The sequence below is a fragment of the Sturnira hondurensis genome, unplaced genomic scaffold (assembly GCF_014824575.4).
Source record: "Sturnira hondurensis isolate 20B ecotype Veracruz unplaced genomic scaffold, ASM1482457v3 Scaffold0006437, whole genome shotgun sequence".
Classification (NCBI taxonomy): Eukaryota; Metazoa; Chordata; class Mammalia; order Chiroptera; family Phyllostomidae; genus Sturnira; species Sturnira hondurensis.
Window position 1 is genome coordinate 4,729,862 of NW_028079068.1, and position 21,892 is coordinate 4,751,753.

General features: G+C 52.4%; 2 protein-coding genes across 2 annotated transcripts in view; both read left to right on the top strand.

Moving 5' to 3' along the window:
* Positions 1-720: 720 nt before the first annotated feature.
* FAM180A (family with sequence similarity 180 member A) lies at positions 721-15,169 on the top strand. Its single transcript, XM_037049133.1, has 3 exons — positions 721-1,032; positions 12,064-12,164; positions 13,601-15,169. Exons 1-3 carry the CDS (start codon positions 957-959, stop codon positions 13,943-13,945), a joined length of 522 nt encoding a protein of 173 aa, XP_036905028.1. The 5' UTR covers positions 721-956; the 3' UTR covers positions 13,946-15,169.
* A 3,791-nt stretch (positions 15,170-18,960) lies between these two features.
* Positions 18,961-21,892, top strand: part of SLC13A4 (solute carrier family 13 member 4) — a 39,445-nt gene continuing 36,513 nt past the window's right edge. Inside the window, exon 1 of the mRNA XM_037049134.1 lies at positions 18,961-19,735. Within this exon, the coding sequence (XP_036905029.1) occupies positions 19,637-19,735 (99 nt within the window). The 5' untranslated portion in view covers positions 18,961-19,636. The remainder of the gene's footprint in view (positions 19,736-21,892) is intronic.

Consider the following 21,892-nt stretch of genomic DNA (forward strand, 5'->3'; position numbering starts at 1 on the left):
AAACATACACGTGCATCAAATCCGCACACTGTGCACCTGAACCTTGCACACGGGTATATGTCAATTATATCTCAATAAAAAATAATTAATTCACTGATTAAATACCAAACCAATTATCACAGAAAAGGACTATGATTTCGCTTAGGAAACTCAAAGTGGCTTGCTCCCAGGCCTAGACCCTGACCAGAAAGCAGGGTGCCATGAATGTGAGTGGGGGAAGGTTTCACCTCTGGGGCCCTGGATCACCGCCTGCATGTGCTATACCTGTGCAGGACGGCCCCTCCCCACATCTGCTCCTGACCACCTGCCGATGCCCCAGCCCTGCAGACCCCGGGGAAGGCCCTAGCACTGGCTGCAGGCACGCACATCACCAGGTCTAACTCCAGGGAAGGACGTACACTCAGTCCAGACGCGACAAAGAGTTTGCTGTCCTGAAGGCAACTCCGGGCTCCGTCAGCCCCGGCGTCTGCGAGACCAGCCTCCCAGCTCTTCCTGCAGCCCTCGCCCTGGCTCTGGTATGTGTGTGTGGATGGGGACAGCAGCCAGCTCTTTGCCGGGCTCTCTAACAAGTTCCACGAGTCTGTTTGTTAAAGAAAAATTCCAGTGGGTGCATCCAACACATGGAACTCAAGTACAGAATTTATATTTATCCACCCCACTGCCAAGGAGATCACATGCCCCGTGAGTCACTCCAGATGTGCTCAAAAACAGTCTCTCTGTGGCAGCCCAGTCCCCCAATCCCAGCGAGAGTAGGAATCAGAGAGGTCCCCACTCCCGTCCCCCAGGAGGCCGTCTCTGCCTCTACCTTCTGAGGAGGGAGAGGGCATCCGCTCTTCTGAAAAGGGAAGGGTGCTAAGAACTGTACGTCTGTCTCCCTGGGGGGACCGGTTCGGGCTCACCTGTAGCTGCTGGGCCCCGCAGGTTGGAGGGCACGCCTCACCTTCCTGGAGGAAAGGATGTGTTGGAAGCCCCTGCTGCTCCTGCTGCTGTGTTACGATGCTCAGGCCACTGTGCCCCACAGGTGGAGCAGGGGTGAGTTGCTCTTTCTTTATGGGTCTGATGCTCGTCATTCTTTTTTTAAATACAATGAAGAATTGGGGGGAAGGGTGGCATGAAAGGGGGGGGAATGGAAGCCCCACGCCCTCCTAGGGCAATTGCTTTCTGCTTGTGGACGTGTGAGAAGGTGTGAGAAGGTGTTAGAAGGTGAGGGGGAGATGGTGGGGGAAACAACCCACGCAGCTGAGGGGACTTGAGCATCCCTCTCTGACGTGCCAGGGAGAAGTCGTCTTGGTGGACAGGCTCCCTCGAGCTGCCCCTGGGCTGCAGCTGGGCTGGGCTGGGCGTGGCCAGGCCTGATGCTGATACAATGGGACTGTGGGTGCCTAGGGGCTACCTGGGGAGGCTGCTCCGCCGTTGGCACATCTTCCCAGCCAGGCAGAGCTGGCCCAGTGGCAGGAGAGGAAGGATAATTCTTCAGCATCCTCATGCCTACCTGCCTGCTGCCCCCACAGGCCCCCAGTCCTCCCCGATAAAGGAAGGAGCCCCGGCACCAAAGTGATCCCCTGGGCCAACTCCCCTTCCTGCGGCCATAGCTCCCCACAGCCAGCATGCCGTCTTTTCTCTCTGCCCCAGGCCGTGGCAGCACCTCCCGCCAGTTCAAGTTTTGCACGGTCAGGCACTGAGGGGCCCTGCGTGCTGGCCAGTGTTCGCTGATCTGAACTGAAATCTTTCCTCCCACCCCCTAAAGTCAGCGGAGGTCTCTCTCCCAGAAAGAAATGGAAAAAGAGGTCGGGCGCATAGGGGTTTCTAGAGTCCAAACCAGGCTGGAGACTGGCACAGTGGCGGCAGCAGGAGGGACCTCCGATCCCCAAGCAAAGTGTTGGGGAAGGAAGGAGTGACCATGTGGGAACAGAGTGGATGGATGTGACATGGGTGGGGAGGGGCGTAGGGCACGGCACTTACTTGGGGTTTTATTCCACCTGTTTTCAGCCTGAGATTGAGGACTTGCCAGTTCTCTGAGCTGAGCAGTGAAGCCGTAGTTGCCCTGGAGCCGATAATTAATGTAGCCTTTTCCTCTATTCTGGTAAAACCATGACTCACCCACCCTCCCTGCTCCCGGTGGGCACAAACCCTGGGGGCGACCCTTGGAAGCAGAGAGCAAAGAAACACTAAAGCCAGGTTCTCCCACTTACCCCGTATGGCACTGGGGGTTTTATTTAATTCACCTGTAAAAAAAAAGTGTTAAAGTCACTCTTTCAACACACAGCTCCGACAGCTGTGAGAAAACCAATGGAGGTGATTTGATTGGTAACAAGGCTGGTACACATGATAAACTCATCGTGGGCCAGGCCTCCAGGAGCTCGGAGATCTGAGTTCTGGCCTCGAAAGGGCTGGGTGATCCCTGGCAAGTGTCTGAGCTTCAGCTCACTAACAGGTAACTTGTTAACAGGACCAAAACTTCACTTCTCTGTGTCGCTGTGAGGGTTCCATTCAGAAACATCAGTAAAAAGCTTTGTAAACGATGAAACGCTGTGTATATGCGTATGTTCAAGAAAGCTTGGGCCCTGGCTGGCTTAGCTCAGTGGATTGAGCACAGGCCTGTGAACCAGAGGATGGCGGTTCGATTCCCAGTCAGGGCACATGCCTGGGTTGCAGGCCAGCTCCCAGCAGGGGACGCACAAAAGGCAACCATACATTGATGTTTCTCCCCCTCTCTCCTTCCCCTCTAAAGATAGATAAATAAATAAATAAATAAATAAAGCTTAAGATCCTCAACAGATATTTCTCCAGCCACATCCTGGCCCCACCCGGTCCTCGCTGGGGCAGCTCTGCTCCCCGGTAACAACTAACAATCTTTGCAGACACTGCGGCTGCGCAGCTGAACCAGAGGCTGCAGCGCCGCCTCTGATAAGCGCTGGATTAGCTGTTCTCATCGCTATTTGGTCAACAAATGCTACTGAGGCCCCGCAACCGCCATCAAAATTCTCCCTGTAGCTGATCATGTTTCACGCATTTTTTCTCACTCTAAAAGGAATACACAGTTGACACCTTTTTTCAAAGACGGAATGGGGGGGGTCACACCCAAGTAAAAACAATTTTTCCAGGTGTCCTTCCCGTCCCCTTCACCTCCATCCTTACCCCGTCCCCACCCCACGTGCGGGCCTCACGTGGGAACATTCCCTCTGGAAACAATCTCAGGGGTGCCGCCCCCTAAAACAGCCTGCTCCTCTGCACCCCCGCCGCATCCCCTCACTACCACCCGGCTTCCGGCCCCGCCAACCCCCGTCCCCCGCCCCNCCCCCCCCCCCCCCCCCCCCCCCCCCCCCCCCCCCCCCCCGCCGCGCACCCATGAGTGGAAATGTAGGAATAAACCCAAACGGAATACGCCCTGCCGTCAGGGCACCACTGTTCCTACCGGGCAGCCTCGGTAAGACGCGCTCTCTAGGATTCGGCCCCAGGAGGCAGCTTTCCGCAGGCCAGATTCGCTGCTCCGGCCCCACTCCCTTGATGGAGTGACTCACCTGTGGTCAGCGGGGCCAGCCCGGGGGACTGGACACACCTGGCTCCCGTCCCAGCCCACCCAGCTCCTGCCACAGCAAGGCCCCCAGGGCCTGGAGGGAAGGAGCCTTTTTTAAAAAAAAAGAAATCAATGCCTTAATCACTATGTAAATATCTGTTTTTATGAAATACATATACATGATGTCTTTTCAAAGCAGTTTTATAGGGAAGGGAAGCCCTGCAGGTATGGGGGGGATTTAGGTCGTTTTCGGGGGTCCATTTAGTGTCGTGCGACTTTTCAGTGGATGAGGAAGGGAAGGGCCTGCCGTCAGTGTTGAGGAGGGACTGACGGCCTGAGGTTAGTGGTATTGGGCACACCTCGGTCACTCCCCGGTCACTCCAGGAGCAGATGCCGTTCTGCCCACGCACAGGTGAGAACACTGGAGTGAGGCAACAAGCGAACTTGCCCCAGATCACTCGGCGGCAAGGTCAGAGCTGGGTTTCGACGCCCCCCACCCACCCCAGGCCTATATAGCCTCAGAGTCTCGCTGTCCTTCGCCCTTCCCCACCGCTCCCAGCAGCCCAGGCCCCCCTGGGTGGTGGGGTGTCTGGCCAAAGGGAGCTGACTCACAGAAACCCTTCCAGGAGCACTCCTGTTGGACCCCGGCACCCGGGCCGGGATCCTGGCTCGCTCGGAATAGCACTGGGTTTCTAAAGGGCTGGCCCAGGAGCAAGAGTCAGTAACATCAGTAGGGCCTGGCAAAAGATCTTTTATAAACCACAGCATTTCCTTTCCACACCCACTGCCTTTTCCATAGAGTTGCTGCAACTGATTCATTAAAAATACAGTCATATTTTCGGCCTGAAAAGGCCGGCAGTCAGAGTCCTGTTCAGTAAGCTCTTTGGTACAAACACTGGGTGAATGGCAGTAGAAGGGGCGCTTGGCCTTAACACTGCTCTGTTATAGGGAACCTACCAGGCGGTGGGAGGGAAGAAGAGGCGATTTCTATCCCAGACCATAAAAAGTCAGAGAAAGGCCAGGCTCAAAGTGAAAACAGCTCCTTCAGTTAGGGAGGTTTCTGCCTGTACGTCTGAGCTTTCTTGGATGGGCTCAGGCGCTGGGGAGACAGGTGCTAGCCTTGATGAGAGCATTAAAAGTAGCTTCTCCCAAGCCCTGGTGGGGTAGGTCAGTTGGTTGGAGTTTTGTCCTGATACGCCAGGGTGGTGGGTTCCAGTCCCAGTCAGGGTACATAGGAGAAGCAACCAATGAGGGCATAGATAAGTGGAACAACAAATCAGTGTTTCTCTGCCCCCTCTCTCTCTAAAATCAATAAATTAGAAAAAAATTTAAGTAGCTTCTCCCAAGCCAGAATAGGGACTCCTTAGAGATAAAGGCAGGGCATAGGAGACCTCTACTTTCTGATCATTAGCTGGGACCTGTAACTGCAAATAAGTTCTAAAAGTGCCCTGATAGAGAAAGATTAAGTGACACACTCTGTTTGAAAAGGGTGGAGTGTGGTGACAAACGTAGCTAATCTGTTTCTACAGAATCATTTATTCATTCAACAAACAGTCATGAGCAGGGTGCTAGGCCCTGGGAATACAGTGACCACAAAGGACAACACCCCTTGCCTTCGTGGTGCTGACATTCTAGTGAAGGGAAACAGACTGCAGACACGTACAGAAAGAAAACGTCTGGTTTGTTGGACGGCAGTAACAGAGGGACAGGTTAAAGGGTATCGAGGATTGTAATTTTTTCCTTTTTTAAAGATTTTATTTATTTATTTATTTTTATAGAGAGGGAAAGGGAGGGAAAACGAGAGGGAGAGAAACATCAGCCAGTTACCTCTTGCGTGCCCCCAGCAGGGGCCCTGGCGTGCAACACAGGCTTGTGCCCTGACCAGGAATTGAACCGGTGACCTTTCTGTCTGCAGGCTGTCACTCAATCCACTGAGTCACACCAGCCAAAGCAAGTATTATAATTTTAAATACAGTAGTCAGGGAGGGCCTCCTTGAGGAGGTGACTAAAAACTAAAGGCAGAAGGAACGGAAGTGCAAAGGCCAGTGGCAGAAGATGCCTGGGACACTCGAGGGACAGTGAGAAGGCCTGTGGCTGGGGTGACATGAGTCAGGGGAGAGGAGCAGGTGAGTTCAGACATAGCCAGGACTCAGGTCAGGTAGCACCTGGTGGCCATTTGAAGAATTTTGGCCTTTCCTCTGAATGAGATGGGAAGCCATTGAGGGCTCTGGGCAGGGGAGTAACAGGACCAACCTGTGTTCGCTCAGAATCACTTCAGTTGCTGTGTTAAGAACAGAATGAAGGCAGGAGCCAAGGACGGAAGCAGAGGCACCATTAGGAGAGGGGTTCCAGGTATGGACCAGGGAGCCGGCAGGGATGTGGCCAGGAGTAGCCAGATTCCAGATCTGCTTTGAAGGTGGACCCAACAAGACATGCGGATCAGTGGGATGTGGGATGCAAAAAAAAAACAGTCAAGGGTGACTCCCAGGTTTTGGGCCCGAGCAACTGGGAGAGATGGGGAGACAGGAGATGATAAAGCAGGAGACGTGTGCCTGTGGGCACATATGTGTACATGGGTCTGTGTGTGTGTGTGTGTGGATGTGTGTGTGCGTGGATGTGTTTTGGGGGCTGAGATTGGGCTGGGAATCAGGAGAGATAACTGTTACATGTCTAAAAGGCGATTCCCATGGGCAGTTGGATACACGTGTACAAAAGTCTGACCCAGAAATAAAAAGCTGAAAGTCAGCAGGGAAATGAATGTGTCTAGGAGGGAAGAGGCAGCCCCAGATGAGGCCAGAACTCTGCAACCTGAAAGGGCTGGGAGGAGGAACAACAGCCAATGAGGGGGATTGTTTTGTTTTTTTTTTTAAATAGAAGAAGTAACACGTTTTCATGTTAATGCAAAAGATCCGGCAGAGAGGGGTACAGTAACCGTGTAGGAGGGAAAGGTGGAGAGGTGGGCGGCATTTTTCTCGGGGACTTCACGCCCGTGCAAGGGTTGGGTCTGGACGGGAGAGGGCACGCTGGGACAGACGTCCGTACCTGCACAAGGGGCGGGTGACTGGTTAAAGAAGAAGGGGCGAGCTCATTGTCTATTTCAGGGCAAAACAGAGAGAGAGGAATCGGGAAGGAAGGGAAATGGTCGGGCAGTATAGAAGGGCCTGTGTGAAAATACCATCTGAATTTCAGTGCGACCAAGGTTGTGTTTGCCACCAGCCACATTCAGGTGTGGAACAGGTAAGGAGACGGGCTGCACTTGATGTCAGGTGATCATATCACATGATAAATCCACATGACAGGTTTATTTAAATATAATTTATGCCATATTTATTCATTCACTCATTCCCAATTAACATCATCCTTCCCGTAGTAACTGAGAACTGAGGACACCCAGTCTTGGGGCAGACGTGCCTATGAAAAGACAGCGCTGCTCGCCTCATTGGCGAGATTGGGTTCTGGGGCCCATGAAATTTGGGTTTTAACCTCAGCCCCATCACAAGCACACTGGACGGCCCAGGACAAGTTTCCTGAGCTCCAGGTTTCTCTGTGTCTAAAACGGGGTGTGAATAGTTACCCCACAAGGTCCACTGGGGAAGCACAAACACGTTGGCGGGCTCACAGTGGGCTCGTGAGCCGTCATCACATCTGAGCTCCACATTTTCACAACTTCAGCCTGAGGTCCAAATGTGGCTTTCAGCAGAGGACATGGGCAGAACATGCTGGGACACATTATTCCTGCAGGTCTGGGTTCAATTTCGGGGCTAACTCAGTGCGTGTGGCACAACCTTTAGCCAGTGAATCATTTGTTCTGCGCTGCTCTGTCCAAGGAATCGCAAACAGCCCATTTCTGCCCAAGGCTCATCTGTCCGTCCAGGGCCTGGTGGAAGAGAGAGGGGATCACAGTTCCCCAATCCAGGCCGGCCCGTGCAGCAGCCCAGCATACGGGGTGGGGGGGGGCGGGGAGATGTGTGAATCTCCGGTGTCCCCTGGGGCCACTGAGTGGCCCTCGTGGACAGTCCCATCCTGTAGAAAGAGCTGGAGAGTGGGCTGGGTGTGGAGCACTGAGTGGGAAGGAAAAAAAATCAGCCCAGCTTTACACCAAAAAAAGTACACAAAGTCAGCAATTTCGACAAAACTGTCCCAGCAATCAATCTTCTTGCCAGAGGCTTAATGCTCGGGCGGTGCCTGGGTGGGCTCAGGGTGCTTCTGCCAGTCCCTGGTCTCCCCAGCCCACTCCCGTCTCTCTCCTCCCTCAGGGAAGGGGTCCTTGCCAAGGACAGTCAGTGGGGGTGGGGCACATGCGCCTCCCTCCTCTCCGCCTACAAATACTGTGCTCTCCATGGCTGCTGGGAGCAGGGAGCTGAACTTAAAATGACCTCCATAAATTTGGGAGATGGAACGGAAGGGAGAGGAAGAAAACCCAGCAAAGCATGAGTGGAAGAGTCCCCAGGGATGTCCTGTTCTGTTGTTGCCTTTTTAAATAGCTGATGTTTTCAAAATCATGCTAAAGCACAGCTATTGAGCCTGCACTCAGGGCCCGGCTTCAGCAGACACCAAGGTCAGGGACAGGAAGCATGAAACCCGCTTCCCTACCAGGAGCTGGCGAGAGCCAGCAGGACCTGAGCCATATGGGACGACCCCAAACCACAAGGACAGCGAAGGAGCAACAGCGGGTGATGGGCTCCCCGGGGAAAGTCTTCCTGGGGGGACAGGGTTGTTGTTCTCACCGAGTGGGAGGAGCCAAGTTTCAAGCTTGGCATGCAGGCCTCTCGGGGCTGGTCGGCCCTGCTTCCGCCATTCACACTTCTGGCAGGGTCCTGACTTCACCTTTGTGGGCAAAAACATTTGGGGTGACTGTATGGTGAACTTTGTGGCCGACTGTTCGGATGTGGAGCAGACACAGCCTGCAGCATCTCCAGGGGAGGGGACCTCATCCCCGTCCCATTCATCAGGAGCGAGCCCAGAGCTGGCCGCATCTCTGAAGCCCAAGAGGGCAGAGAAGCCCCTGCCCGACACACGCAGTCGAAGCCCACATGGCAACAGGAGGGACGATGGGAGGGGAGGTGGTACTTGCAGAAGGCAGAGGCACTGGGTGGGGGAGGGGAGGGGAGGGACCGTCTTTCAGCCTCCTGTGGTCCCCACACACTCTCTGAAGCAGCTATCCATGCCCTGGCTCCTCTAGAGGCTGAAGCTATTTCTAACCATCTTCCCCAACTGCTATTATTTTTAAAACTGTGAGAACAAAGGCTATTAGAAAAAAAAAAGGTTTCCATGATTAGAACTCAGTTTTGAATCAGGAACTATTTTCTTCTCACCTCGGAGAACTAGGGGTGCCCCTAGGGTGAGCACGTTGGAGGGTCCCCGTTCCCAGGGGAAGGAACAACGAAGGAAGTGCCGGGGAGCCCGTGAGTACCTCCCCCCAGAGGCAGCCGCCATAGAGTCGGGGCTACGGGCAGCAGAAAGTCCCGCCAGCCCCGTTCACCTGCCAGAGTGTGACTATTTTAAGGGAACCCATACCTTTAACTCCACCATAAGAGATAAATGCTGGAAGAAGAATGAAAGAAGTTGCTCTGAGATCCTGTCCCAAGAAGAGGGTCCACCTACCCTTTCATGAGAGGGACCCACATCTTAGTCTCGGACCAGTTCTGGTCCTCGTGCTGTCTCCCAGCGAGGAGAAGGCAGGACCCAGGTACCACCCTCTTCTAGTGCCTCCAGTGTCTTTACTGGTTTGCCTTGGTCTCTTCGGGTGGCCCTGTAAGGCCTCAGAGGGGAGTGCGCTCTGCATTTTGCCGCCACATCCTTGGCCGTGGCTCTGGGCAGCCCAGTGGTTACCAACCCTGCCTGCCCATTACAATCACCTGGGAGCCATGAAAAGTCCCGATGCCTACGTCCACCCCAGAGATGCCCATGAACTGGCCTGGGAGGTGGCGTTCGGCATTCAGGTTTTTAAAAACTTCCAGGTGGTTGTAATGTGCCCTCGTGGGTGAGGCCCACTGGGCTAACCTGAGCGCGGTGGGGCAGCGGGGGCAGCATCCTCTGCTGCTCGGCCGTGGCTGCCATTGGAAACGCCTGGGAAGCTTCTGAAACCTTCCTGGCCCCGTTGTCGTCTAGTTCGGTCAAACCCAAACATCCGGAGCCGGGACACAGGCCTCGGCGTGTTTTTAAAGCCCCTGGGGCGTCCAGTGTGGTTGAGGAGGACACGCCTCCCTCTCCTGAGTGCCACTTAAAACGATGGGCAGAGGCAATGAGTGGACAGAGGCGGAGCCCCCAACTCTCTGGTTCTGTGGGGAATGGGCACTTTTCTGGCAAAAAGAACCAATTCTGTTAAAATGCTAGGCTACAAAATGTCGCCCTGGGGGTGACTGGCTCCTTCCCCACAGTGGTCTGGGGAAGCGGAGGTCCCCTCTGGTCAGGGCCTCCCTCATGCGTGGATCTGGTTGGCCAGCAACGGTGTCCCCGCCCACGGCCCCCTCGCAAGGCCGGGAAGCCTGCCAGGATCTGCTGGGGGCGCGGAAACCTAAGGCCATATTTATGCTAACCGCAGAGGGACCTGCGGTACAGAGAATAGATGAGGACCGAAAAGCAATATTCCAGCCATGCCCCACCCAAGCGGTTTTCCAGGAAGCGGGAGATCCCTACCACGGAGCTTTTCAGGAAATGTCTTTCTATCGAAGATGTGTCATTTTTATCACTTCGACTCAATTTTTTTTCTAAAATGCTTATGCAGTTCCCTGCCTTCTTTAACACAGTACAGCGGACATCCCGGGGCCCTTTCTTGATGGCCCCAGGACACCGTCATGAAGAAGCAGAGCTGTTGGGCCTGGTCATGCAAGTCGTGTTTGGCACAGCTTCAGGGGGCGCTCGCTATTCACCTCGAAGCCTCGGATTTTTTTTATAGTTAGTTACCCTGTTTCCTGGGAAATCACGATGCAGTGTCTTAAAGAAGCTGTACATTTTTCTGTTTTGTTTTTTTTTAAAGATACGATTTCTTTTAAGTACTTCCAAGACCTAAATTCCTCAAATGGTAGAATGTGTCCATTCTGCTTCTGGGCCCAAATACCAAGCCACATAGAGAACCTTGCTTTCCTATTTCCACGTTTGAAAGCATCTCCTGTAACTTGAGACTTCACCCAAACCATTCTATACAGTTCTTTACGTTTTGCTTTTAATTGCTGTGCTGGAGGTTCAAGCCCAGTCAGGACCTGAAGGGTTATTTTGAAAGGCAGCATACTACAGAATGGCCATCTAAGATTAAGGGAATCCGACTTACGCTTTACTATCTGACAATTCTCTTACATGCAAGAAGCTGCGCCTTTCTCTACCCGCTGACAGCCGGCTTGCAGATCCTGTCTGCACAGCGCCCAGGTGTACACAGGGGCCATGGGGGGGGGGGGTGCTGTCTGCTCCCAGCCTGATAGGACCCCGGAAAGCTGCAATTTATAATGATTATTCCCTTACCTGGTAGCATTCTGCATTCTCCTTCGCTAGTCCTCAGTAAGGTCCTAATTCTCGCTACCTTCTCTGCCCGTAGCGGCCCATCCATCTTCCTTCAGCTACTGTTTCTAAATGCAACCACAAGAAACAGCATTAGCAAGTCACTGACTGTCCCAAATGCATTGCTGAGTCTGTTGGCCCTTGCGGGAAACCCTGAGCCTGGTGCCACATACCTACAGCCACGTGTCAGAATCTTTCTGTTTTAATCTTCACCTGAGGGTATGTTTATTGATTTTAGAGAGAAACGGAGAGGAGAAAGAGACAGGGAAGGCAGAAGGGAGGGACGGAGAGAGAGAGAGACAGACATCCATCTGCTGCCTCCCTTCCTTGCCCCTGCCGAGCGAGCTTCAAACCCACAGCCTTTTGCTGTTTGGATGACGCTCCAACCAGATGAGCTACCCAGCCAGGACCACGTGTCAGAGTCTGGGCAACTCTCTTCCTCTTCACCTGTGTTCCTATTCTTGGCAGCCAAATTTGAGAGGGCTGGGGAATAGCCAGAAGTCTCACCCTCTGCTTAAAAGGGCTGCCATTGCATCTAAACCAGCACTTCATACGGATGAAGTGCTAAAATGTGCATTGCTGTTAGAGAACAGTATTACTCGGGAACGCGTTTGTTGAATTTGGAGGGGTTTGTTGTCTGCTGACTTCTGTTTTATTGTAACATGAGTGCCCTTGACATATGGGGCGGGGCACAAGTAGGCTTCCAGTTGTGGGTGCTTGAAACACAGAGTGAACCGAGCTATTGCAATCATCATGACCTGCATGGCTTCTTCCACACGAACACTGCAAATCTACTTCTGCCCACCCCTGTACACTACATAGTTTTCAGAGTTTTCTGGGATGAGCCAGGTTTGAAATCACTGGTCTGAAATGGTACCATCTGCCACGCCTGGGAGCTCCCTGGGACACCAGAGTTGTCCGTCATCTCCCCTGTTTTGTGACCCCCCCAGCTTCAAATTGTCACCTTGAAGCCTGGCTGGCTGACCTCAAGGTCACAGGAGGGGAGGCCAAGTGCGTGCAGCCCCCGGAGCTCATTCTCTTGTTTCTTGCAGCTGTGCTCTTCCCTGCAGCCCATCGACCGAAGAGGGCCTCCTCCATGCCCTTGAACCCTGTCCTGCAGAACTCCCTGGAGGAAGTAGAATTGCTCTATGAGGTAGGCAGAGGTGCCAGTGGCCACACCATCCCAAAGGCATTGCAACTTTTCTGGTTTTTGGAGAGATGATCAGAGCCCCTGAAAATGAGTGTCGGGGGACCATCCTAGACCCCTATGGAGGCCAACACACCCTAGCCGTCCCAAGTGAGGGGTTCCTCATCTCTCCTCTCCTTCCCCACGTGCCGTAACCAGGGATGATGGCTTTAAGAGGTGATGGAGGCGAAGTTAGATCTAGGTTTGGCCCCGCCCCAGTGCCCCAGCAGCAGAGTGGGCCATGGTCTCAATCAAACACTGTAAAGCAGGACTCGTCACAGGATCCAGGCAATGCCACGCTGGGCGTCTGAGTGAAGCCCTGTCTCCAGTAATCACCTACCGTGACAGCCTAGGTTCTGGCTCTCTGGGGCCACCCCAAGGGCTGCCTCCCTCTGCCTCTCACGCCTTCGCCACGCAGACCCCACTTCTCCAACCACGGGTCAGTTTCCCAGGGCTGCTTCATTCGGTTCCATGGTAAAATTCCAGGTTCAAGGTCAGAGTGTTAGTTCTGGTTCTGCCCCTGGCCACCAGCTCTGTGACCTTGCAGAAGCCCCGTGTCTCTCTGGGCCCGAATCTCCTCACTGCCCTCCTGCCTTGACGTCCTCCACGTGCCAGAACTACCCAGCTCAGAGAGACAGCCTGCTGCAGCCAAGCAGTGCAGCCTGGGGGGAGGTTTCAAGTCCTACCACAGGGAACAAGCTGGAAAATGCACGGCCTTCCCCAAGCCTTGAACGTGGGGGTCATATGGACAGATCTGATTTGGAAAGAGAATAGTAGGATGGAGACAGATGGGAACTGGGGAAAGCTGGAAACAGAGATAAGAGTTAGAATCCCAAATCTAAGAGGATTTGCTAGGTTCCTGAGGGGAGCCTGGCTGAGCAGGGCATGCACAGGGCAGACCCCACCTGACTCTTAAAGAACAGGTGAGCCTAAGTCCTAGCACAGTTCTCTGTGTTCTTCCATCCCCAGCTTCTAATTTAAAATTATCTGCAATAGTCAGTTCGTGCTTTTGAAGATCCTTGGTGGCTGGGAGGGAGAAAGGGAAGAATGGGTTAATCTGGGACACTAGACATAATAAGTTGGCATTAAATAGTGGCTTTGTACCAGGGACAATGTTGGACAGCATCCGTATTTGTCTTATTTACATCTCACAATAGACCAGTAAAGTATTTTGTTACTAACCATTTCACAGAGGAGGGAAATGAGGCTCAGAGAAATCAGTAGCTCCTCCAAGGTCACACAGTTGGTGGCAATGGCGCACCTGGACCCCAGGTCCCTTGGGTTCTGAAGCTCTTTCCGCCTCGGCCTCCCCAGGCAAATGCAGGTAATACTGAAAACAGTGATGATGTCCTCAACAATGCTCAAATACTTCATGTGTTTCCGCCTCTCGTGTTTCTCACCAGTTCCTGCTAGCTGAACTTGAGATCAGCCCGGACCTGGAGATCTCCATCAAGGACGAGGAGCTTGCCTCCTTGCGGAAGGCCTCGGACTTCCGCGCCGTCTGCAATGGCGTGATCCCCAAGCGCATCCCAGACATCCGCCGGCTGAGCGCCAGCCTCTCCAGCCACCCTGGTGTCCTCAAGAAAGAGGACTTTGAAAGGACAGCTCTCACCCTGGCCTACGCAGCCTACCGCACAGCCCTGTCCCAAGGGCATCAGAAGGACATCTGGGCCCAGTCCCTCCTCAGCCTTTTCCAGGCCCTGAGGCAAGACCTGGTGCGGTCCTCAGGCTCCAGACTGTCTCCCTGAGTGACCCGCCCACAGCAGGACTGCCCAGCAGGGCCCAGCACAGGCTGTAATCCAGAAATTCTTCATTCTCCACTCCATTTACAGAGGCCGGCCTTAAAACACGCCTCCACCTCAGAGCAGCAGAGATCAAACAGCGAGGCCCCAAGCTCTTTACCCGCTGCAGCTGCCTGACTCATGTCATACTATGACCTGGGCTGGAACAAAGGGCTGGAGTGGTCACTCCGGATGTCCCCAGAGGCCGAACGGTTTGTCCGGTGATATGCAGAGCCTCAGATACACACTTTGACCCTGAGTGGCTGTCACAAACACGCAAGGAGGACAGAGCTAGAGGAGATATCGTAGAGCCCAGTGGAAAGACCAGGGACAGATTTCTTTGGTCCTGAGAAGTCAGGGTGCTGGGTCGAATGAACATCTTTCTGAAGGTTCGGTAGTAAGATACACAGAAGCCAGAGCTGCAGCCAAGCAAATACATTGTTAGCCCAGGACTTACTCCTCAACTTTTCTAAAGGTCACTGAGAAGAGTCAGGTCGGACGTTGGTGACTGTACAACCCCTATGTCTTGTGTCTTCCTATGTGAAGGCCGCTTCACTACACTCAGGCAGGCCCGGTCTTTCGAACGGAGAAGCCGGGCTAATGCAGACAGGGTTGTCCTCACACAGAGCAGGCAGCAAGAGCCTTGCCCTCTGTCGTGATGCTCAAACCACCTAGCATCATCAGGGAATTATGTGCTCCCAATAAAAATGATTTTCAGATGACAGATGTTTACCCTTTCACATACCAATTTTTCATTTTAGCGATAGTGACTCGGTGTGTTTGAAACTACGCGTTAAGAAATGCCTTAAGCTTTTGTTTGGTGTCTGCGAGACACCGAAATGAAGGAGCTGGATAAGATACTTTCTAAGGCTCTTGGGCTTCTGAGATTTCCACAATCACTGAACTAATGATTGTGATGATGTAATACCCTGTGAGGTATTACAAGGAGGGTCCCCAGACCTGAGAGGTCTGTCGGACCGTTTGTAGCAACCCTGGACGTTCCCAGGCTTTGCTAATTCTGTCCCGGGGGTGGGTTTTTCTGCCGCCTTCTTCGGTATCAGGCTGCAAGAGTGTGCTTTTCTTGCCCTTTGCTTTTTGCCCTTTGCCCTTTGCTTTCTGTTCCGTGCTAAATAAGAGTTAATAGATGAAGACCTACCTCTGCTAGGAGTGAAGTGCCTGAGTTCTAATGACTCCTCATTAGAGTCTAAAGACTCCTCACTGCTCTGGCCAGTGTGGCTCGGTTGGTTGGAGGGTCATCCTGTAACCGAAAGGTTATGGGTTCGATCCCTGGTGCAGGTGCACCTGGGAGGCAACCCGTTGATGCTTCGCTCTCGCATCAATGTTTCTCTCTCTCTCTCTTCTCTTCTTTCTAACAGCAATGAAAAAAAATGTCCGTGGGTAATGATAAAGAACATTTTTAAAAGATTCCTCACTAGCTCAGAGATCTCTCTGGCTTCTGCTAGGTTTACACCCTAATTCGGGAGGCAAATGTCACCGTAGTGTGATCTTTGAATGAGTGAGGATTCACTGGGCTAACCTTCGTTTTGAAACAGGTGTTTAACAACGGTCACTGGATGGCGGCAAAAGCTGGCCTGGACTTCTTTAAAATCTTTGAACAAGTGAGCTTGGCTCAGCAGCACTAGCTGCGGCATCTTCTTGGAGAAACCTTGGAATACTAGGAAAACACAGCCTTGCCTCCTGATGTCCTCAGGCTTAGCAGATTCGTCACACACACTCATTTATCCCCTGATCAAACTGCTCATGTACCTCCCTCAACCACAGGCCAACCTATGCTTTTTCGCTCAGCTTTTTTCTTTCTAATGTTACCTGTTCTTTTTAATGGTCACTGTGGGGTCTCCCTCTTTTTTTCGAGTGTTAGTTCACGCCTCTGCACTCTCTCTCGGGGCCCGATTCTGATTATCTTCGCAATCGTTTCTTAAAGCTGCTGCAAGTGGCCGGTGGCTGGCATCTGCGGGCCTGCATCCATGCTCTGAGCTCACTGTCTTTCAGTCTCCTTTGGGCATCACTGTCGGGCTAGAACAAAGGTCAAGGTGGAGACACAGCTGGGATTGCCTAACAGGCAGACTTAGCCTTGCAATCTGCCTTCACTGTTTGTACTACTTGTCCTTGCTGGGGAGCGGGGAGGGGGTCAGCAGAGGCCTCAGTCCCTAGATGCTGGACCATAAACACTCTGACGGCCAGCCCTGCATCCCACCCTGGGACTCCACCCCACCAGAGGGGTCTGAGAGCCTTCAGTCACCAGCTAGAAAGACCCACCCTGTGGTCCCTGGTCCCCATGCCCTGCTTTGCACGGCTGCTCCCAACGCGGGGAGATCCGTGAATGGCGGGGAAGGTTCCCAGACCAGGGACAGCAATCATGGTTCACTCACCCTATAATGAAAAATGAAAGGCATTTTTGTATTCATAAATCAAAGCGCACATTTAGGTGGCAATTCATGATGGGGGAAAAACAGAAACAAGAAAGGCATGGCTTTTTTAAAAGACAAATGAAAATTTCAATTTCAGTGACTAGAGACTCTAAAACACTATTTTAGTCTGACTACAAATTAATCGTTTACCCACAAAAAGTTTTATAACAATGACTTCATTGACATGCAAAGTCAAATGTCATGCTCACAACCACCACCCCCAAACCCACCTCTCTGCCCGATGAACACCAAGGTAGAAGCCTGGACAGAAATAGAATCTTCCATTTTGCCTTCCGAATGCTACTCTGTACATAACACGATCATGAACCAAGACATAGGTTGTCATATTCACTCACAAACAGAATAATTTCGGGTGTGATATTTGTAGTGGAAACTTGCCTGTGACTTAGGGAACCAATTCTGCCGTTTCTATATTGCTGGGAAATTCGAGGATCTAGAAATTCTGCAAGTTTCCTCTAGAGTTGGCATCCTCATGGTCACCTCTGATGGCACTCAAAAGAGACATCGAAAAACATCCATGTGCCGAAACTTTCATCGCTCTCTCGCCTCACCTTGAATCTCACTGAAAGAGAATCGCATAAGCGGCAAATCCACCAGAAGGTATTTCCGCGGGTGAACTGATCTGAAATCAAATGCTCGTTCGATGACTTTACACAGCACCCCTTACTTTCCTGACCCATTTTCATGTCTCATTCTTTTTACTGTAGGAAACACGCACACGTGCGCGTGCACACACACACAACGTAAATCCACCATTGAACCATTTGTAAGCACACAGTGGTGTCGCTTATATGCACATCGTCCTGTGACAAATCTCTAGAACTTCTTCATCCCGGATGAATGGCCTCTATGGAACAGTAACTCCCCTCTTCCCTGTCTCCCCCGACTCCCCAGCAACTACCGTTCCATGTTCTGTTTCTAAGAGCTTGACTACTCTCAACACCTCATGTAAGTGGTATTTGTCTCCCATTTCATAAGCCTTGTCCTCTGGAGAATGTTTTCTTCATCTGAGAAGCAGACAGAGATCTGAAGAACTACTGGCCTGACTGTGTCCTTCCCTTTACCTAATTTTATTGAACAAATGTTTACTAATGGTGGAATAAATATGTCATGATGGAGTTATTGGGCTTCAGTGGAAATCTTTTGTTATCTCAGATTACCTCACCAAGGAATGTGAAGTGGCTCGGGGGGTTCACCACAATGTTGATTTCCACAGCCATTTGTGATTATCTGGTCTGTTTAATATTTGCCACCAAAACCTCACACATGTGTCATCGTTCATTGTGAGTTTCAAAATCAGCACAAAAATAAGGTCCGAATGTAGTAAGCACAAGAGTCTTTAACATGCATTTAAAGAGATAAGTCATCACAGCCCATCCTAGAAGAGCAAGAGAATTTCCAAGGGGACCTTAGAAGTCAAGAAGAACTGGTTTTCTGGATTTTTTTTTTTTTTTACCAGCCACTTTAATGTTAGCCTGGGGATTATTTCCAACCGGTATAGCTGTAGACCTTGGAACACCATTCCTTACATTCCGTGAATTCAGGAGAACTTGGGTTTCACTGCCCGGGACTCTGCTCAGCAGATCTCAGATCAAGGCAGTGCCGCGAGGACCCCCACTTACAGAACGTTGAGGGTTTTTCTTTCTTTTTCTTTTCTTCCTTGCCCCAAACCCCCATGTCCTTCCTGAGAAAGGCCAACTGCTGCCCCTGGCCTGTAAGCCACAGAGGTCCGCATCCCACCTGAGCAAAGGCCCTGTCTCTGAACTTCGTGTCAGCTTCTTCCCTGCCTCCCATCTCCCCCTTGCAGCCCAGCCAAAGGAAGCCTTCTGTTTGGTTTGGTTTGGTAAAAAGCCTCTGAGAGGAGCATGTGAGCACCACTCCAGGCAGAAAGACCACTGACTCTGTGCTCCAGGGACCCCTGAAATGACACTGGCATCTAGACTTTTCCAGAGTCCCTTCCAGCTATCCTCTCCATTCTCCCTGAAAAGCTCTGGTCCTTCCTACAGGCTGAACCCCCGGTGACTCACTCAGACCCTTTCGCAAACACCCTTTGCCCCCGGGGGGAAATCTGAAAGGTTTAATAGTGTACATTCTGGGGCAGTTTACTCCAGAACTAAGGTTTTATTTTCTCCTTGCCACCAGACACATCATCTTCCTAAGGACTAGATCGACAGGTGGCCCTCCTGAGAAAGTTCTGGGTCCTAGGGTCTCTTGCGACAAGGCCATGCCTGGGGCAGTGCGATTATGCTTACAGTGACGGCCATCTCTCTGGCCCCTAGGATGCTTGAGAAACAAAAATAAGCTTTGCAAGTTGCCTAAATTCTGCAGGATCAGCAGGCCCCTGCTGGCACCAATCAACAAGTGCCTTGGGAAGAGATACGGACTCATTCTTTCCGATGTGCTGATTGGCCTTGGGAAGGGGCGGGGCTACTGCCTCAGTCCGGCTTCCCATAGGTGAATGAAAGTTAAGGTGGGCCTCCGGCAAGATTCTGTCCCATAACAACTAGGAATGTCTTGGGGACTTTTTTTTTTTTCTGCTCCGGAGGCCCAGGCTCGAGGCAAATTATACGTGGGGAATCAATTTGAAGGAAAGAAATTTGAACTCAGTTAAAGTGCCAGGTCCTGGGAAAGGAGCCCAGTCCTATCTGAAATCCGCATCCTCTGCTGACAAACTTCGGGGGGGCCTGGTTTAAGGAAAGGGGGCTACAGTGAGCACAGGTAGGAAGTGAAACTGCCCAAAGCAGGCCATCAGAGAGAGGAAACATGATGGACGGCATGCAGTACTCTTGGTATCTTTAATTTTTTAAAAGCCTTTAAATGACTTCGAGGCCGAACAGCTGCAGCTGAGGTGGCATTCTGATTGATTAAGGGGGCTTTCGCCGGCCCCAGAATGAAGTCACTCGATTACTAATCCAGCAAAGAGGGAACCCACTATGCCCCGGTTTACCATCCTTTCCCGGTTCCTTTTGGCTGGGCATAAAACCATGCTCGCCAATCCCACCTAAAACAGGAGGCAAGGAGCGAGCCTTCTGTGCAAGCGAGGGCTGTAACCGCCCTCCTGTTCTGCCCCAAGACGAAACAGGACCCTTGGAAGCCGAGAGAGGCGTAAGAAGTCTTTCTGGACAGAGCGCGAGCGCGTCGCCAGGAGCAAAGACATTTATCTGGCCGGCCCGCGGGCGCCGAGGGGGCCAGAGCGTGGAGGTCCAGGATGGGCTTGCTGAAGGGCCTTCTCCGGGAAGGAAAACTGCTGCTCTCCATCTCCGTGCCTTTCCTGCTGCTGCCTCTGCCCTTGCTCCACCCCAGCAGCGTGAGTACTGGCCTGTCCCCTCCTGGGGACACTGGGTCAGGTGGGAGGTCAAGCAGGGGAGGTGGGTGGAGGGAAGGGGTGCTCACGCTGCTCCCCGAAGTGCTTCTCTGTGGGTTTGAAGACATGGAGGTGTTTGCCTGGGGTCAGTAGGGGAGCTAAAATACTTCCCGAGCACTGCCATGTTCGTCCCCCTCTCTCATCCCAGTCCCCCTTCCCAGCGCCCCCAGCTGGGAGTGGGGTCGGAGGAGGGGCTGCTGAGCTGGCTTCTGTGTCACACACATCAGTGGGCCAGCCTCCCCTGGCGACAGGGCTGGGGCCACGTGCTGATAAGAAGGACACCCTTGTCCCGTAGTTGTCAGGGCTCAGCAGGTGACCATCCGTATGTGACAGCAACGGGGAGAGGCAGGGAGACCTGGCCTTGATGGCACTGAGGAGTGCACGGGGGACAGCAGGACTGGGGTGGGGTGGGGTGTGGCCCTGAGGGGCTTTTGTGCCCAGAGCATGGGCCGGAGGGCAGGTCTGGGGCTCTGATAACCAGGATTTGAAACTTCACTTCCAAAGCTCCCTTCGAACATTGAACTAAAAGCAGAGCTCGGCCCCTCACTCTGGTCCCCGGCAACGGCCCTCTCCTTGCTTACACCCTCCGTGTTTCCCTCCCTGGGTTCTGGAAGGAGAAACCCCAAATGACGTGATAAAAAAGAAACGAGAACCCCCACTGCTAGACCATGACCTAGTTTTTGACTGTGTGAGCAGAAGTGCTACAGCTTTGACTCTGCACTTGGCCTGTTTCTCGGACCATCACTGGACTCCTTCCCTTCCTTGTCCTCTCCTCCTCCCCCTCTTCCTCTCTTTCTCCTTTTCTCCTCCTCTTCCTCCTCTTCTCCTTCTTTTCCTCCTCTTACCTCCTCCTCTGCCCCCCAGTGGCTCTACCCCTTCCCCCACCCCCAGTACCCCTGAGACTTTAGGAAAAACAAGCTGAGAGGGGTTATCGTGTTTGTGGGAGGGGGAGAGTGGCCCCCGCCACACCACAGCTCCCTGAGTAACTTGGTAACCAAGATTAAGCCATTACAGTTAAAGAGAGGGGATTAGGATGCTTCTTAAAAACAAACTGGCTGAAATCTTTAGCAGAATAAATATTCCAAGTGCCAGGGAGACGCTGATTAAGACTGGGCTGGGATTAGCAGACAGTGATTGCTGTTGACAGTTTTTTGGGCTTGCACACAAGTCAATTTTCTGCTGTGTCCAAATGAGCTGATTTTCCTTTTCTTTTCATGGTTTTTCTTCTGACCCAGTATCAGATGGATTTAAGAGAACGCCAGCCGAAGACTCATTGCCCTCCTCCTCTCCACAGCAGTATCAGGCACCCTCTGGGTCCCCTGAACTCAGTCCCATCCTTGGGGACCCTGACTATAGGATGCTGTGTTCCCCACATTTCGTTCTGGGACCTTGTCTTGGAGCAACTTAGTTACCAACGACTAGTAAGAAGTACCCACCACATAATAAATTCTTGATGTAGGCAAAATAACCTCTACATTTGGGAGGAAGGGGATGCTGGGGAGAAACAGAGGAGAGAAAAGGAAGGGCCAGTGAGCCTCTGCTTGGTTTGGGTCCATAAATAATTTTTGCAGGGATTTTTTTTTAAAGCTGGACTTTTAAGGCCAATGGACAGAGCCCTCTCTTGACTTAGCCCCTTTTTTTCAGACTGAGTTTCTCTTTCCGTCGGGATGGAGTTTCTCAACAACCACACTAGGGGTGTTGGGCCCAGGTATTCTTTGTGGTGGGGCAGCTGTCCTGTGCACCATAGAATGTTTAGCAGCATCGCTGGTCTCTACCAATTTGTGTCCGTAACACACGCCGCATGCCCCCCCATTATGACAGCCAACAGGCTTCCAGATCTTAGCAAATATCCCCTGCTGGGGCGGGTCAACAGCGCCCCCAGCTGAGAAGCGGTGCCTGAAGGAAATAGAAATATGCTACCTCAGAGCTTCCCAGTCAGTGCTTGTGGGTAGATGGAGGGCAGATGTTTTGAGCCTCATATCCCCTGGGGCAGCTAGATGGAGCCTGGGGTGGCGGCTGCCCTGGGGCAGCAGCCCAGCCTGCTTGCCACCCACCCCAGCATGACCTGCAAAGATGACTTCTCTGTGTCGCACAGTCTTG

What these genes read in the sequence shown, in the direction of transcription:
- FAM180A (XM_037049133.1), top strand. Translation starts at nt 957, where the DNA reads ATGTGTTGGAAGCCCCTGCTGCTCCTGCTGCTGTGTTACGATGCTCAG. An exon ending in GCCCCACAGGTGGAGCAGGG is followed by an intron (nt 1,033 to 12,063) that starts GTGAGTTGCTCT and finishes TGTTTCTTGCAG; the next exon opens with CTGTGCTCTTCCCTGCAGCC. An exon ending in AAGTAGAATTGCTCTATGAG is followed by an intron (nt 12,165 to 13,600) that starts GTAGGCAGAGGT and finishes GTTTCTCACCAG; the next exon opens with TTCCTGCTAGCTGAACTTGA.